The 13,705-nt window shown below is 39.6% G+C and overlaps 1 protein-coding gene across 1 annotated transcript in view; it reads right to left on the bottom strand.

Annotated features, from left to right (window-relative positions):
* Positions 1 to 13,705, bottom strand: part of dmd (dystrophin) — a 1,392,820-nt gene that overhangs the window by 527,476 nt on the left and 851,639 nt on the right. Inside the window, exons 35-39 of the mRNA XM_034174291.1 lie at positions 7,306 to 7,416; positions 7,040 to 7,213; positions 6,805 to 6,960; positions 6,563 to 6,733; positions 2,667 to 2,846 (exon numbers count right to left, since the gene is read on the bottom strand). Coding sequence (XP_034030182.1) covers positions 2,667 to 2,846; positions 6,563 to 6,733; positions 6,805 to 6,960; positions 7,040 to 7,213; positions 7,306 to 7,416 — 792 coding nt within the window. The remainder of the gene's footprint in view (positions 1 to 2,666; positions 2,847 to 6,562; positions 6,734 to 6,804; positions 6,961 to 7,039; positions 7,214 to 7,305; positions 7,417 to 13,705) is intronic.

Genomic DNA, 13,705 nt, shown 5'->3' with positions numbered 1-13,705 from the left:
ACAAGAGCTAAACCTGAACTGGTTTGATTGTCAAATCAGAATCAAATTTATTGCAAGTAAGTTCTCATATTGAGTTAATTTGATCTGGTGTCATTGGTGCATAAACAAAAATAATAGAAAGAAATCAGTTTTTCACACTTTACTGTTTCACTAAATTGTGTGGTAAGGAAGATCGTTGATTAAAATTGCTTCGCTGCTTTTTTTGTTTTACAGTGTGGAGTGTCTGTTCACATTTTTTTCTCTCTCTTTCATTGAGGGAACGAGACTCTTCACTCTAACACCGTCTTTGCGGCTTATTTGAGCAAACTTTGGAAACATGAAAGCTTTCATTTGTAAAATAAAGCCTTAATGTGTCACTAGCTGCATAGGCAGAAGGAGCTGTTTTGTTGAAAGACTTGGATGGAGTTTTTGTTCTTTCACTGAGAGACTCTGAGCTGCAGCGCCGTGACTCTGCTCTGCTCGGCTAGCTGCCGATGAGCAGACAGCAGTCCCTTCTTCACGAACAGACTGGCTGGATTAAACAAAAATACAACGGCACTATGCTGTTGTTCCATTGTCTGGGGAGAACCGTGGCTTTAGACAAACTTTGCAGCGTCCAGTCACTTGTTCCACGTCTGTCAGAGAAATCTCAAACCACTGACGAAACTCGCTCTCCATTAGCAGTTAGCCATGTTTGTTATTGTGTGAAGGAAACGGGACGGGGAGGGGGGAGGTACAGAACGTCCTGGGGACAAAAAGGTGCGTCGCTGCAAGAGGAGAAAAAAAAAAACTAGAATTTTTTTTATTTTTTAAATCGTCCGCAACAAATAATTTGAATTAATCGATATTATCGCTATATCGCCCAGGCCTACTAAAAAACTTGAACTTCACCTTTGATCTCTGAGATTTGATCACGAGTGGTGATATTTGATCCTAATCACTTAACCTTGATCCTGATTTTAGATTGTGATTACTCATCTGCAGTGGTGGGCACAGCTAACCAAAAAATTAGCTTCGATAACAGATAATCAGCTAACTGAAAAGTTATCTTTTATAAAGCTAAACCGATAAACCGCCCAGAAAGTTATCAGAAGCTACAGATAACCGATTACTTTGAGTATTGTCTCCGGTACACTTGCAACTACTAACAAGCTGATTTGGAGTTTTAACACCACAATCGCTTCTGGTAGCATCAAAGACGATAACAGACCCAAACAACGAGTCAACACTTCTGTCTTTGAGCGCCCTGCCCACTGCTGGAAGCTTCTGTTTATTACATAGCTTGCAGCAGTGAAGCAGTTGAGAGGAACAGTGAGCCTCCACTAACACTGATTGGTTGACTCATTCATTCTATGTAAAAACCAATACATTAATGTGACGTGACGTGTGTGTTGGTATTTAAATTGGCTTTTGTAAAATATGCCTTTTTATTTATATGTAAAAAAAAAAAAAAAATAGCCATTTGCAAAAGCCAAAACTAGGTCAAGTTGTGATTTGACAACCGTCTGATGTAACCGGGGTCAAAATGCATAGAACACTGCCATCTACTGGTGCCCAGATGCTCAGACCCTTACCCATAATCCTTTGCATACCTTTTTTTTTTTTGCGCCAGAGAATTCTGCGATTTAAACAACAGAATCCACGACTACAATTGTAAATGAACATTATACAACCAAAAGGTATATTTTTATTTCTTTAGCTGCAGCAAGAGGCTGCAACAACTCTCAGGTGCACAAAGAATTATAATTTAGGGGATATAGTTCATATTTTATCTTAAATTTTATCTTATTTTAGCACATATTTTATATTTTATCTTAGCATTTTATATTGCCTTCTGCTTAATGTTGCACCATTATATCAAAGCAAATTCCTAGTCTGTGAATCCTGTTCACAGGCAATGGCAATAAACTTCTGTTTCTGATTCTGATTCTGATCTCAATACTTAGGGCGAATACTGCCATGAACACTACTGGCCACTAGATGGCAGTAGAGACCGTAGAGCAAACAAACATATTGGAGAAGCAACCTGAGCTGCTTCTGACATTTAAAACAAACACAATAACAAGTAACGTCTATAAACCCAGAGAATATATTCATGAGATTTTTAGGCACAATATACAGAGTTTAAACCTGTTGTCCGTGTGGAGCCTGATCAGTGACTCAAATACATTTCTCCTGTCGTGACTGTACTGAGATTATCCATTATGCACCTAGACACAGCATGTCCACACTAAAACCTTCAAAATTAAAATTAGTGCAGTACCTTAAAACTAAAACATATAGTATATATATAATAAAACTTCAGAAGTGACGTTAATTTAAATAACATGTCCAAAATTAGTTTGGTTAAAATTTTAACCACAAGTTAAAACTGTATGCCTCTGGATGACTTGGGTGATATTGCCGGTGAGTTAGTATGATGTCAAGAGCAATTATCTTGTGACCAGATCTCCTCTGACTACTGAGGATAAAGTGGTTTCTCCTAAAACCAGCTCTCTTCTGTTTACAGAGGATAGAGCAATTTTTCTGCTACAAAACCTTTAACAGGTAAAGTTGACCCATGACCCACATGGGTCAACTTCGTTAATATTGGTTATTTCTTTTTGCACAGTTCTACTCACAAGCAAACAAACAAATGGGTGCTGGTGATCACATGACCTCTTTTAGGGAGGCAAAATGTCTCCTACCAGCAGCAGATTGAGCCATTCTTCTGCTCTCGATGTGACAGCGATCCAGTTGCAGCGAAGCAGACTGACTTTGTCGTCCACCAGGCCCCCGTGGCCCCGCAGTACGGCCTTCAGGGCCTCGGCAAGATCCACCACAGCCTGCAGCTGGGGTTCACGCTTCTCCGTCTCCCCGTGGATGGACTGAGAGGACAGAAGATGGGGTGGAGAAACAAAGTGAAAACAAATCAAAAGAGAAAATACTAATTTTAGCCATTTTTGTTTCCAGCATGAACTGTAGTTACAAACAAATATTTAAAAAGAATATTTCAATGTCAGGAAATCTATCAATGGCCGGGGCGTATGGAGGGGGCTTTGTATGCTTTACCATTCAGTTCTTATGGAACAATTTTCATAACAGTAAGTGGAGGCGTGCCAAGAAAAACCCATAAAATCTGGGTTCAGATCCAAATGCAGAGATGACCTACAGCTTTTCCCCACTTTCAACCTCGGCAGACAGGACATTTTTCCCCAAGGTTATGGCGACAGGCCGTACACTGTTGATGAGAGGCTACAGCGATGGATGCAGTATCACTCAGGGTTCTTAAAGCTACAACCTCCCCAATGGACTCTGTCAGTCTGGACCATAATGATTATGTCAGGATACTTTAGATCAGGAGAGTCCCAAGTGTCATTTTGCACAAGACAAACGTAATTTTTTTTTTTTTTTTTTTTAAACACAGTGTTTCAGCTCAGAGAGTTTAAGTTAGAGGTTAGGATTAGAACTTTAATTTAGTTGTAAAAAAAAACACATTTGTCATTAAGATGTAAAACAAAAGTGAGGCTTCCATGAGGTCTCAAAGAAAGAACATCTCACATGTTCTCTCATCATATTACAGAGCCACTGAGCCAAACATGGAGGCTGTTGCTTTAAGTACTTGAGCCCACAGTGACATTAGTAGCATCACTGTTGTGTCCTGTTCTGTTTACCATCAATTTTTTTTTTCCCATGAACTGATTAACTTTGAAGGCCAGGGAAATGGTTAGGGAAATGGACTACCAGTATACTATATATGGACCTGGGTTCAATTACCAGTTATGCTACCCATCTGTGTCCTTGAACAAGACACTTTCTCTGCATTGTTCCAGTCCATCCAAATGTAAATAGGCACCAGCCATGGCTGAGGATGTAACCTGCGATGGACTGGCACCCTGTCCAGGGGGAGTTGTTGAGTCTCCTCCGCTTCAGTATCCAGGGATAAACTCCGGCACAAACGAGCCTCAGAGCCTACAAAGGATTCATTTATTTTCACAAATTTAGAGAACCCATTTTTTTTTACAGTCAAGGTCATACAGTCAAATGACTGTAATATGTGTAGGGGTTAATGTGCTTGAAGAGTCTGTTGTGTGGCATGATGAAGGTCTGTGCTTTACTCTAGTGAGTGCCCTTCTGCTTTCATGAAGCACAAAAATGTGACCATGCACTATTCCGCAATGCTGCAATACCAAAGAAAAGAAAATCCACTTCATCAATGTTCATGAAACTTTGTTATTGTTATATGTTTTTGAATAATCATTGTGACAACATACTACTACTACTACTACTACTAATATATATATATATATATATATATATATATATATATATATATATAATATCATACAATAATGATATTAACGTGGGCCAACAGTATGTGGGAGCTTGGTCATAATTATGTGGATGTCAGAAAACAACTAAGCCAACTAATAATCATTGTCCAGCACAAAATAAGAAAACAAAAAAGCAAAAAGAACCATTAATGTGTAATTCCTTGTGGTGTAACTATTCAGTGATATGAACTGGAAACCAAGTTTAAACTAAAACATACCACAACAGTGATACATGGAGTGGACCCTAAATGTATACTATGAATCAGTCGATGGCTTGATTTTAACGTCAAGTCATTCATTCTAATCAATCACAAATATTTTGCTGATCAATATATGCTTTAGAACAATCATCTGAGCTTGTTACATAAGTGGACAATGGTAACTTACAGCCTCATAGTGAAGTGGACCAGAGAAGCATTTTTATACAACACAACAGATCAAATCCAGTCTTGCATCGCTCACGTACCTTTTGGGAAACTGTAGCTGAAATTTTATATCTTCTTTTGAAAAAAATTCTTCTCTGTGCCACTACACCATGAAGCTGTATAACTAATGATTAAAAAGTTAAAAGTTACACTGTGCACAGTTTCTCCAATCACAGCCACAGACGCCTATAACATCTTCAGAGTTGTCATGGGTGTTTTGGTGGTTTTCTTCACTAATTTCCTTCTTGCACGGTCACTCAGTTTTTGACAACATCCTCCTCCAGACAGATTTACCATACAGTACCATACTGTTTGTATTTCTTAAAGATTGCTGTAAATGACATCTAAGACATATTCAGTGACTTGGAAATGTTTATATATATATCCATCCCTTGACTTGTCAAAAGAAAACTGGCTGTAAAAGTGATGATTTACTATAAATTCATCAAAGGGTGCCAATAACTGTGTCCAGCATGCATTTTATGTTTTTTGTTTCACTTCATGACAGTATTTTGTTTTGTTCTTGTTGCCAAATGACTTTGGACATTAAAATTTTAATTACTCTTTCTAAAGCTAAGGGATATTGGGTGGAAGACCTGGCAGAAGACATGTCTTCAGATGAATGGGAATCGTGTCTCTATAATATTAACACTATGTACAAGGAAACAGGCAGTAGGTTTATTCAATTAAAGATAATCCACAGATGGGATCGAACATCGCAGCAACTACACAAGTGGAACTTGATACCTATGGACTCTTGCTGGAAATGTAACGGTCAGAGCGCCTCAATTCTACATATTCTATGGAGCTGTCCAGCACTTGAAGACTGGTGGAAACACATTTCAGAGGTTATTTTCAGTATTTTGGACAGAAGATTTCAACTGTCTGTGCTTGGCTCTACCACAGGACTTCCAGACTCTCACTTTTCCTCTCACGAAAAGAAATGGATTGTTTTAGCTCTTACTACAGCTAAATGGATTTTGTTGAGGCACTGGCAGAAAAAAATATCCCCCTCCTTATGAGGAGTGGTTGACGACACTGGTCAAATTGGCATCCTATGAGAAAGTGACTTATGGACTATTAGATAAACTTCATCAGTATGATTGTATTTGGTCTCCTTTTACCAGTTGGCTCTCTGTTATATAATGTACAGGTGTACTGTGTGTACGTATAGGAAGAGTGGCCGGTGTGGTGGTTGGTGTGTGTATAATCATCACAGTATTTTATGTGCTACAATTTGTTTTGTTTACAACAAAAAGTTTCAATAAACTAAAAAAAAGAATGCTTTGTAAATGTTTTACAAGTAGTTATTTAAGCATGTACTTACACTTAAGAAATGCTTTACTTATGCTTTATAGCATACAGTTAATATAAAGTGTTACCAATATGTATTATAAAAAATATCTAATCAAAATCTAATCTCCTTTAGAGATCAATCCAAGTAATATTCCAATGAAGTTTAATACACATCAGCTTCTTGGCTGCTGAGATATTCCTTGATGTTGGCCTTTGACAAAATGACTCCCAAATCTAATTATGTCTAGATATCTATCCAAGTAATATTCCCCCCAAGTTTGAAGAACATCTATACAGCTATTTTTGAGTTATCTTGTCCATAGAAGCACAGACGCCAGTGAAAACAATAACCTGCTAATTGCTGCTTCATTGAGGTGCAGGGTAATAAAAAGTATCACATCATAGCTCATGTATTTAGATACATATGGGATTGTTTTACATAGGAGAGATTCATACCCCTAGTGACTCCCAAAATATCCAACAATTTTACAAGAAAAAACATTAGTCACTTTTAGCATGTGGACTCATGGTGTATTTTAGTTACCGTACCTGTGCCCATGCAACCTCAGCTTCCAGGTCACTGGGCATGCCATCCACAGCAGATCGCCTGGTCAGCTCAGCGTCAGTGGTGGCGAGCCACTCCGTCAGCCCGTTCAGCTCCTTACGAAGCTTCCGGGACAGCTTCAGACTCTTCTCCAGCTCAAGCTTACTCTCCGTTACCTGCACATGCACATCAACGACATCATCTCTGCTCCAGGGATGTGTGATCATAAGTTTGTAACTGTGGGTACCTGTGATCCCAGCTGGTTGTAGAGCAGTTTAAGGGCGGTAACTCGTTCATCCAGCTCTTTTGGATTCTCCGTCTGCTGCCTCTGCACAATCTGTCTGCCCGTTTTTATTACAGTTTCCACCTCCCCTTTAACTTCACTCAGCATCTTGTACAATTTCTGCTCGGAAGAAAAAAAAGAAGTGAGGATCTCCCCATTAATTTATCCATCTTTCCATCCAGCTACACTGACTACCCACCATGCACTGCTCCAGTTGTGACTGCACCACGTCCTGCTCCACGCTACGGATGTCCACCACCCCCACCTGACTTTTGACTCCAGCCAGCACACGCTCGCACTCAGCCAGCCGTGCATCAAAGTTGGCTGGTTTCTGGAAAAGCCTGAACTTTGTCCACACGTCTGTTAGCTTTTTCTGACAAATTGGACAAAAGCACAGATGTCAGATACAAAGCACACACATGCAGATGAATAAGATGGAGGTGTGTTTATGATGTGTGTTAGTACCTGGGTGAGGTCTATTTGGCCCATGATCCTCTGAGTAGGTTCTTTCTCCTGGTTCTTCTTCCTCATCTCCTCCAGGGTCACATCATGGTCACTAAGCTCTGCCTGGATTTTCTGTTATGCATGCACACACACACACACACACTTGCCATGTTCACAATGAAAGACTTCAACGTGCCAAATATTCACATCTGATTTTCATCCACGATGGCCAGAATGTATCAGTAAAAGGAAACATAGCAGGCTAAAGTGCAGAAGCTTCAACAAACTGCATAAAAGCTGCCTGCAAAGTGGAAAATAACATTTTAAAAACTTTAATGTACCATCCTTTGCTGACCACAAGGAGGCAGTATGTATCAAGAGGAGATGAGAAGACGCCATATCCTTTAAAACAGACCATCTTCTTGCATTCCTTTTCTACAGTAAATAACAGGTGGCACCTTCCTACTGTACACTGCTTTCTTTTGTGAAAAACACCTTGAAACCTCTTTAATCAGAACATTTTTGTAAAATAATCCAAAGGCCATTAAAGGGTGGTCTAAAGGTAAACACGGTCAGAATCTCTCTCTCTCTCTCTCTCTCTCTCTCTCTCTCTCTCTCTCTCTCTCTCTCTCTCTCTCTCTCTCTCTCTCTCTCTCTCTCACACACACACACACACACACACACACACACACACACACACACACACACACACACACACACACACACACACACAAACTCTCCTTTCAGGCCAATATTTTGTTATCTAAGAGTCTAAGTAAGAGTCAGCGTCTGATTTATCCATGACGTGTGTGCGTAGGGAGAGATGGTGAAAAGGAAAAGTGACAAAGGGACAGGGATGTATGGTTAAAAAGTAAATATTTGAGGCAATCTCAGACAAGCAGAAGTAAGATATGAGATAATAGTGCAGCGGATAACTGAAAAAATGCTTCAAATGGTGATGCAAGCACAAAATTTGGCACACATACTCCTTAGACATTACTCTTTTAAAAATGCCAGGAACCCACGCAAACTTTCAATAGGCGGCCAAGAAGGGGTCAATTGAAGTATTACACAGGGGTCAAAATTTAAAAATGCTCCAATCACATTGAAAGGTATTCCATATCATTTGTCTGATCATAAAGATTCCAAAAAGGTGTAGTTTGGACTATCTGTGAATGAATGGTCTGGAGTTATGGGGTAAAAACAGCAAGAACACTGAGAAAGGTCAATTTCAGTTTGTACAGGGGTCAAAAGTTAAAGTTGCTCCAATTCTGGTAAAAAGTGGTGCAAATTACTGGTTGAGCTAATAGGATTAATAAATGTAATAGTTTTGACTTTGTTGCCTGCTTGGTTTGCAAAGTAAAGGTTAAACAATATCAGCATCCATTGGATTCTATGACATGTGACATATGCTACCCTGTAACATGATAACTAAGCATGATACATGATGCAAACTATTCCTTTTTAAAACCGTATTCACCCAACTAATAATTTGCATCACTTTTTTACCAAAATTGGAGCAACTTTAACTTTTGACCCCTGTACAAATTGAAATTGACCTTTGTTACTGTTCTTGCTGTTTTTACCCCATAACTCCGGAACATTCATTCACAGATAGTCCAAACTATACCTTTTTGGAATCTTTATGATCAGACAAATAATATGGAATACCTTTCAATATGACTGGAGCATTTTTAAATTTTGACCCCTGCCTACTGAAAGTTCACGTGGGTACCCGGCATTTTTAAAAGAGTAATGTGTAAGGAGTATGTGTGCCAAATTTGGTGCTTGCATCACCATTTAAAGGATCCCTCAGTAAATATTCACTTATCTGCTGCACTACCAAGGGCCTTATCTCAATGTGAACAGTCTAAAGTGCATCCAACTGCACTTTGATACTTACATATGCATAAAATGAACAAAACGTCAGGCACCAGAGTGCAAAGGAGTTTATGTAGTCAATGAGTTAACCATGCACGTGTTTTGAGCAAAACATCATATAAAGCAATGAGATTGTCATCCGTCTGTCAGTGTTGGGCATAGGGCATGACTGTAAACACATTACATTTGTCTGTAATGCAGTAATAAAAGTTTCACTGTTGTAAATTCAGCAATCATACTCCCGTTCCAAAGACCATACATCAAAATGACTATTTTCCCTTCAATACAGCATGAACAACAGCATGTGTGTGTGTGTGTGTGTGTGCACACACACTATAGGGGTATCACACTGCTCTGTGTGACAGGGAAGGTGCTTGGTTGCAAAGATTATTGTTAAGTGGATTTAGTTCCAGCAATTTGGTGCTCAGCAACTGGAATAGTTGATTTTTGCAAATCAGTTGATTGGACTGCTCTCTGAGAATTTGTGGGATCCCCAAGAAGCTACTGGACATCATAGCTAGCCTATACAGAGATACTCTGAGTGCTGTGCAGAGTGGAGGCAGACTCTGAGTTTTTCACACTGCAAACTGGTGTTCTTCAGGGGTGTGTTCTGGCTCCTACACTCTTCAATGCTTGCATGGGCTGGGTATTGGGTAGGGTTGTGGAAACCAGAGACTTGGGTGCTTTTGTTGATGAAGAAAGGTTTATTGACCTTGACTTTGTGGATGATATGATAATCTTTGCTGAATCAATGGATATTCTGACTGCAGCACTTGAGAAGCTGAATGAGGAATATGAGTGTATGGGTTTGAGAATGAGAAAGTGTATCTGTATGTGGTGAGAGTGTTGAACTTGTTAAGACAGTTACTTATCTTGGTAGTGACATACATGTCTCTGGGTCTTCAGCCTTTAACATCGAGAGGCTCTTGGTAAGTACTTACGGAGTCATGAAATCGCTGGACAGAGGTGTTTGGCGATGCAGATATCTTTGCAAGCAAATGAGGGTCCAAGTCTTTCAGGTGCTGTCTGTCTTGCTGTATGTTTGAGAGACTTGGACGCTAATAACCAGTGACCTAAGGCGATGACTGGATGTCAGTGGAACTAAGAGTCTTTGGCAGATCCTTGGATACTGCTGGAATGACTTTGTGTCAAATGAATGGTTACTTAGAGAGACTAAGATGAGTATCATCACTTGCATTGTGAAAGAGCGTCAGCTTTGATATTTTGGCCATGTGGGCCATTTCTGTGCGTGATCCAGCACACAGGTACCTGAATGTTGAGGGCACCAGCAGCTGGATAAAGCCAATGGGACGCCCAGGTTTCACCTGGCTGCCACAGATAGATGGTTATTTTGGAGATATGGAAATGGACCGGTTGTCTGCCTGGGTGGTTCCGCGGGGTTTGCCTTAATTAAATAAATACATTAAAGCTGTCTCAACAAAAACCTGAGTTTTGAACTGCAGACAAAGACTGTTTTCTCTCCCAGTTGAGAAATTCCTAAGTCATCTGGAGATCTTAAGATAAGCTTGGAGACATCCCCCATGGGCCAACACTGGGATTCACAGCAAAACAAAACTGTAATTCAAAGTTCTTCTTGCTTTTTATCAGTGAATTTTTGGTCATTATGAATTACATGACATTATAATGGCTTCACGTCAGAATCTGAGTTTCTCCAGGCCAGCAGAGCCTAAATTTTATGACCTCGCGCCAAGGCCAGACCCTCTCAAGACTGCAAGACGATATCCCTTCCACAACACAGGGCCATAAAACTTTTTCTTAATAACAACTATTATCTTTAGGTTTAAGTGAAGAAAGAGATTCTTTTAAAATAAAAGAATTGCATCAATATTCTTTGATTCACATATATAAAGACTTCTAATGGTGTTTGTATTGATTAATCAAACAAAATGCTTTGCATATAATCATTCCATTTTACTGACATGTGTTCCTATAACTGATGTGTGTTTAAATGTGATCTTTCTGCATTATCAATGTTGATGGTGAAGTATTCTGTTTATCCAAAAGATGTGTTTAAGTGACAATTAATAATGTGTATCCATTCGAGTGTCTTAGAACAATATTATACCAAAATAGTTAATGTGTTTAAATAGTTGAATCATTTGGGTCTGCCCTGTGAGCATGTGAAGTGGTCTGTGAAACTACACACCCTAAATGGGCGGAGTTTGGTGACTTTAGTACCCCCTTAAAAAGTTAGAACAGAGTGCTGTTCTGCCATTCCTTCTCCCCTTTTCTTCGCTTCTCTTTTTTCTTCTCTCTCTTCTTTGTTAAACACTTAATAATTATTTTGGAGTCAACAAGGCCTCATGCTACGCTAACCTAGCTGAGGCTACCAAGTTTTAACCTGACGCTTTAAGATGCGTTAAGTCTTTTGAATTTTTAAGAGAACTTCCGAGCTGAACTTTTCAAATTAATTGTTATATGGCTGGGGGGGCCTGGCTGCCAGTTTGTTTCTGTTTTTTGGTTTTCCTCCCAGGTGGCGTGCGTTTGGGACTGAGTGGCTGTGTTGCTGAGGCTGTCAGGACCTCACCCTGATCACCTGCGACTCGTCAGGACTCACAGCTGTGGTGCATCTGGATGGATTGGAACATGTTGGCATTTAAGACTGGAGTGCACAGTGTGTATTTGCCAGAGACACGACCTTGTGACCAGACGGGTGAGATCGTCGTCTCGGGAGCCATCTCATCAACAGCGGATGCTGAGAACGTCCAGGTTTGATGCACAGTCTGTGAAAGAGGAGGGGGTGAGGTTTCACGCTCGTCAGCACACTTCCTGAGGTACGTTAGATTTTGCGACTAACATTTATACAGTCAGTAAATGTGGTGTCCCTCACACCTTATTGTATTGAGCTGTTTGTTAGTCATGTATCAGCTTTCACCGCAGTGGAGTTTTGGGAACTGATTGTTCCATGCCTGCAGGTTGGGAAGCTGATCAGTAATCAAGCCAGGAAGTGTTTGCTGTTTGTACACCTTTAAGTGTACTGTGTGTAGAGTGTGGACTCACTTAATGGTTCCTTCTTTCACAGACTCGGTTGTTGCGGCCACCTGGGGGGTGTTGGCGGGGTCCTTGGGTCCGAAACAGCTTCTGGCTCCGGACCGTTAGCGCTGCTGGGAGCGCACCACGCCAGGCCGCACCTTTTATTATATTATCACTGTTATGTATTAAATTCAGTTAGCCTTTGAACCGTGCTCTGCTTATTTCATACTGGGTCCTTCAAACGCTGGTCGGTTCTCCGAGCTGCGTCCGACACATAACATTAATAGCGAATTTACAGAAACACGACTATCTTTTTCTGTTGGCTATTTTGTTTTTTCAGTGATTTTAAAGTTTTAACTTTTTTCCAAAATTCACAAAGATTTTTAATCTGGCTCCAACAAACTTTTTTAAAAGCTACCAGAAACCATTTTCAACAACAACCTTCCACCTCTGGTTTCCTCCAAGCTGATGATGGTGCTGATTTCAAACCATCAGCCATCCTGTCGGCAAAGCTGACGCAAGCCTTTGGGATCACCTGGGGAGACCGCTGAGTTAACCCCTTGACCCAAGTGAACACGACGCACGGACGGACGGACAGATCCCTCCGAACTACCATCTCAATGGACCAGCTAAGTGACCCAGTTAAAGGTTCCAGGAAAGGGTTTGCTGTCAATGGATAAAAAGTGGCTTCCTTTTAAACATATTCACGTTTGTTTAATATTTTTCTTAATAATCGGCTTCAAATTTCATCTCTAAATTCTAATCAGATTTATTTATGTAAAGTCTTTAAGCTTTATCTCTCTCTCTTTCAATGTCTCATGAGTGAGTAAGAAAATTGTTTCCATGAATGAACTTATTTAATCACTGTCCACGAAAATGCCAGTAAGCTGTTCCTTACTTGTAAATAAATTATAAATATTTCTGCTGTGGTTCATTTTGTGTTCAGAAGGAAACATGTGGTCAATCGTATTGTGAATTCAGACTTTCAGATCAGAGACTGATTTAATTAAATTGAAACTGATTTAATTCAATTGAGACTGATTCATTCAAATTGAGACTGATTAATTAATTTGAGACTTAAATTAATGAATGTTTAAATTAAAGTACCTATGCTACAAATAGGTGGTGCACCGAATAATAATTAAATAATAAGTGGATGATTCTTTAACTACGGGCACTATTGGCCTTGTAAATGTAATTTCCACCACACCATTGCCTTACAATATAAAGCGCCTTGGGGCAACTGTTTGTTGTGATTTGGCGCTATATACATGTGCTCTGATGTCACTGTTTATCTCCATAGAAACTACCCAAACAATTTTTCATACAAACTGTTTAAAGGGACATTACAGTGTTGTGGTGGAAATTACGGCAATAGTGTGGGACAACTACATTTAGTTTAAAAAAATCACAACAGTTATATGACATTGAATACCCCAATTATGTTTTGATTATTTTACTGATATTTTATTCAGAGATATTTTAAAACATTAGAAAAAAACGTTTCTTTACCATTCATTTTTATCATTGAAGATCAAAAGTCTGG

Source organism: Thalassophryne amazonica, chromosome 1 (genome assembly GCF_902500255.1).
Source record: "Thalassophryne amazonica chromosome 1, fThaAma1.1, whole genome shotgun sequence".
Taxonomy (NCBI): domain Eukaryota; kingdom Metazoa; phylum Chordata; class Actinopteri; order Batrachoidiformes; family Batrachoididae; genus Thalassophryne; species Thalassophryne amazonica.
Note: the sequence above shows the minus strand (reverse complement) of the source record. Positions and strands in the feature narration are given on the sequence as shown.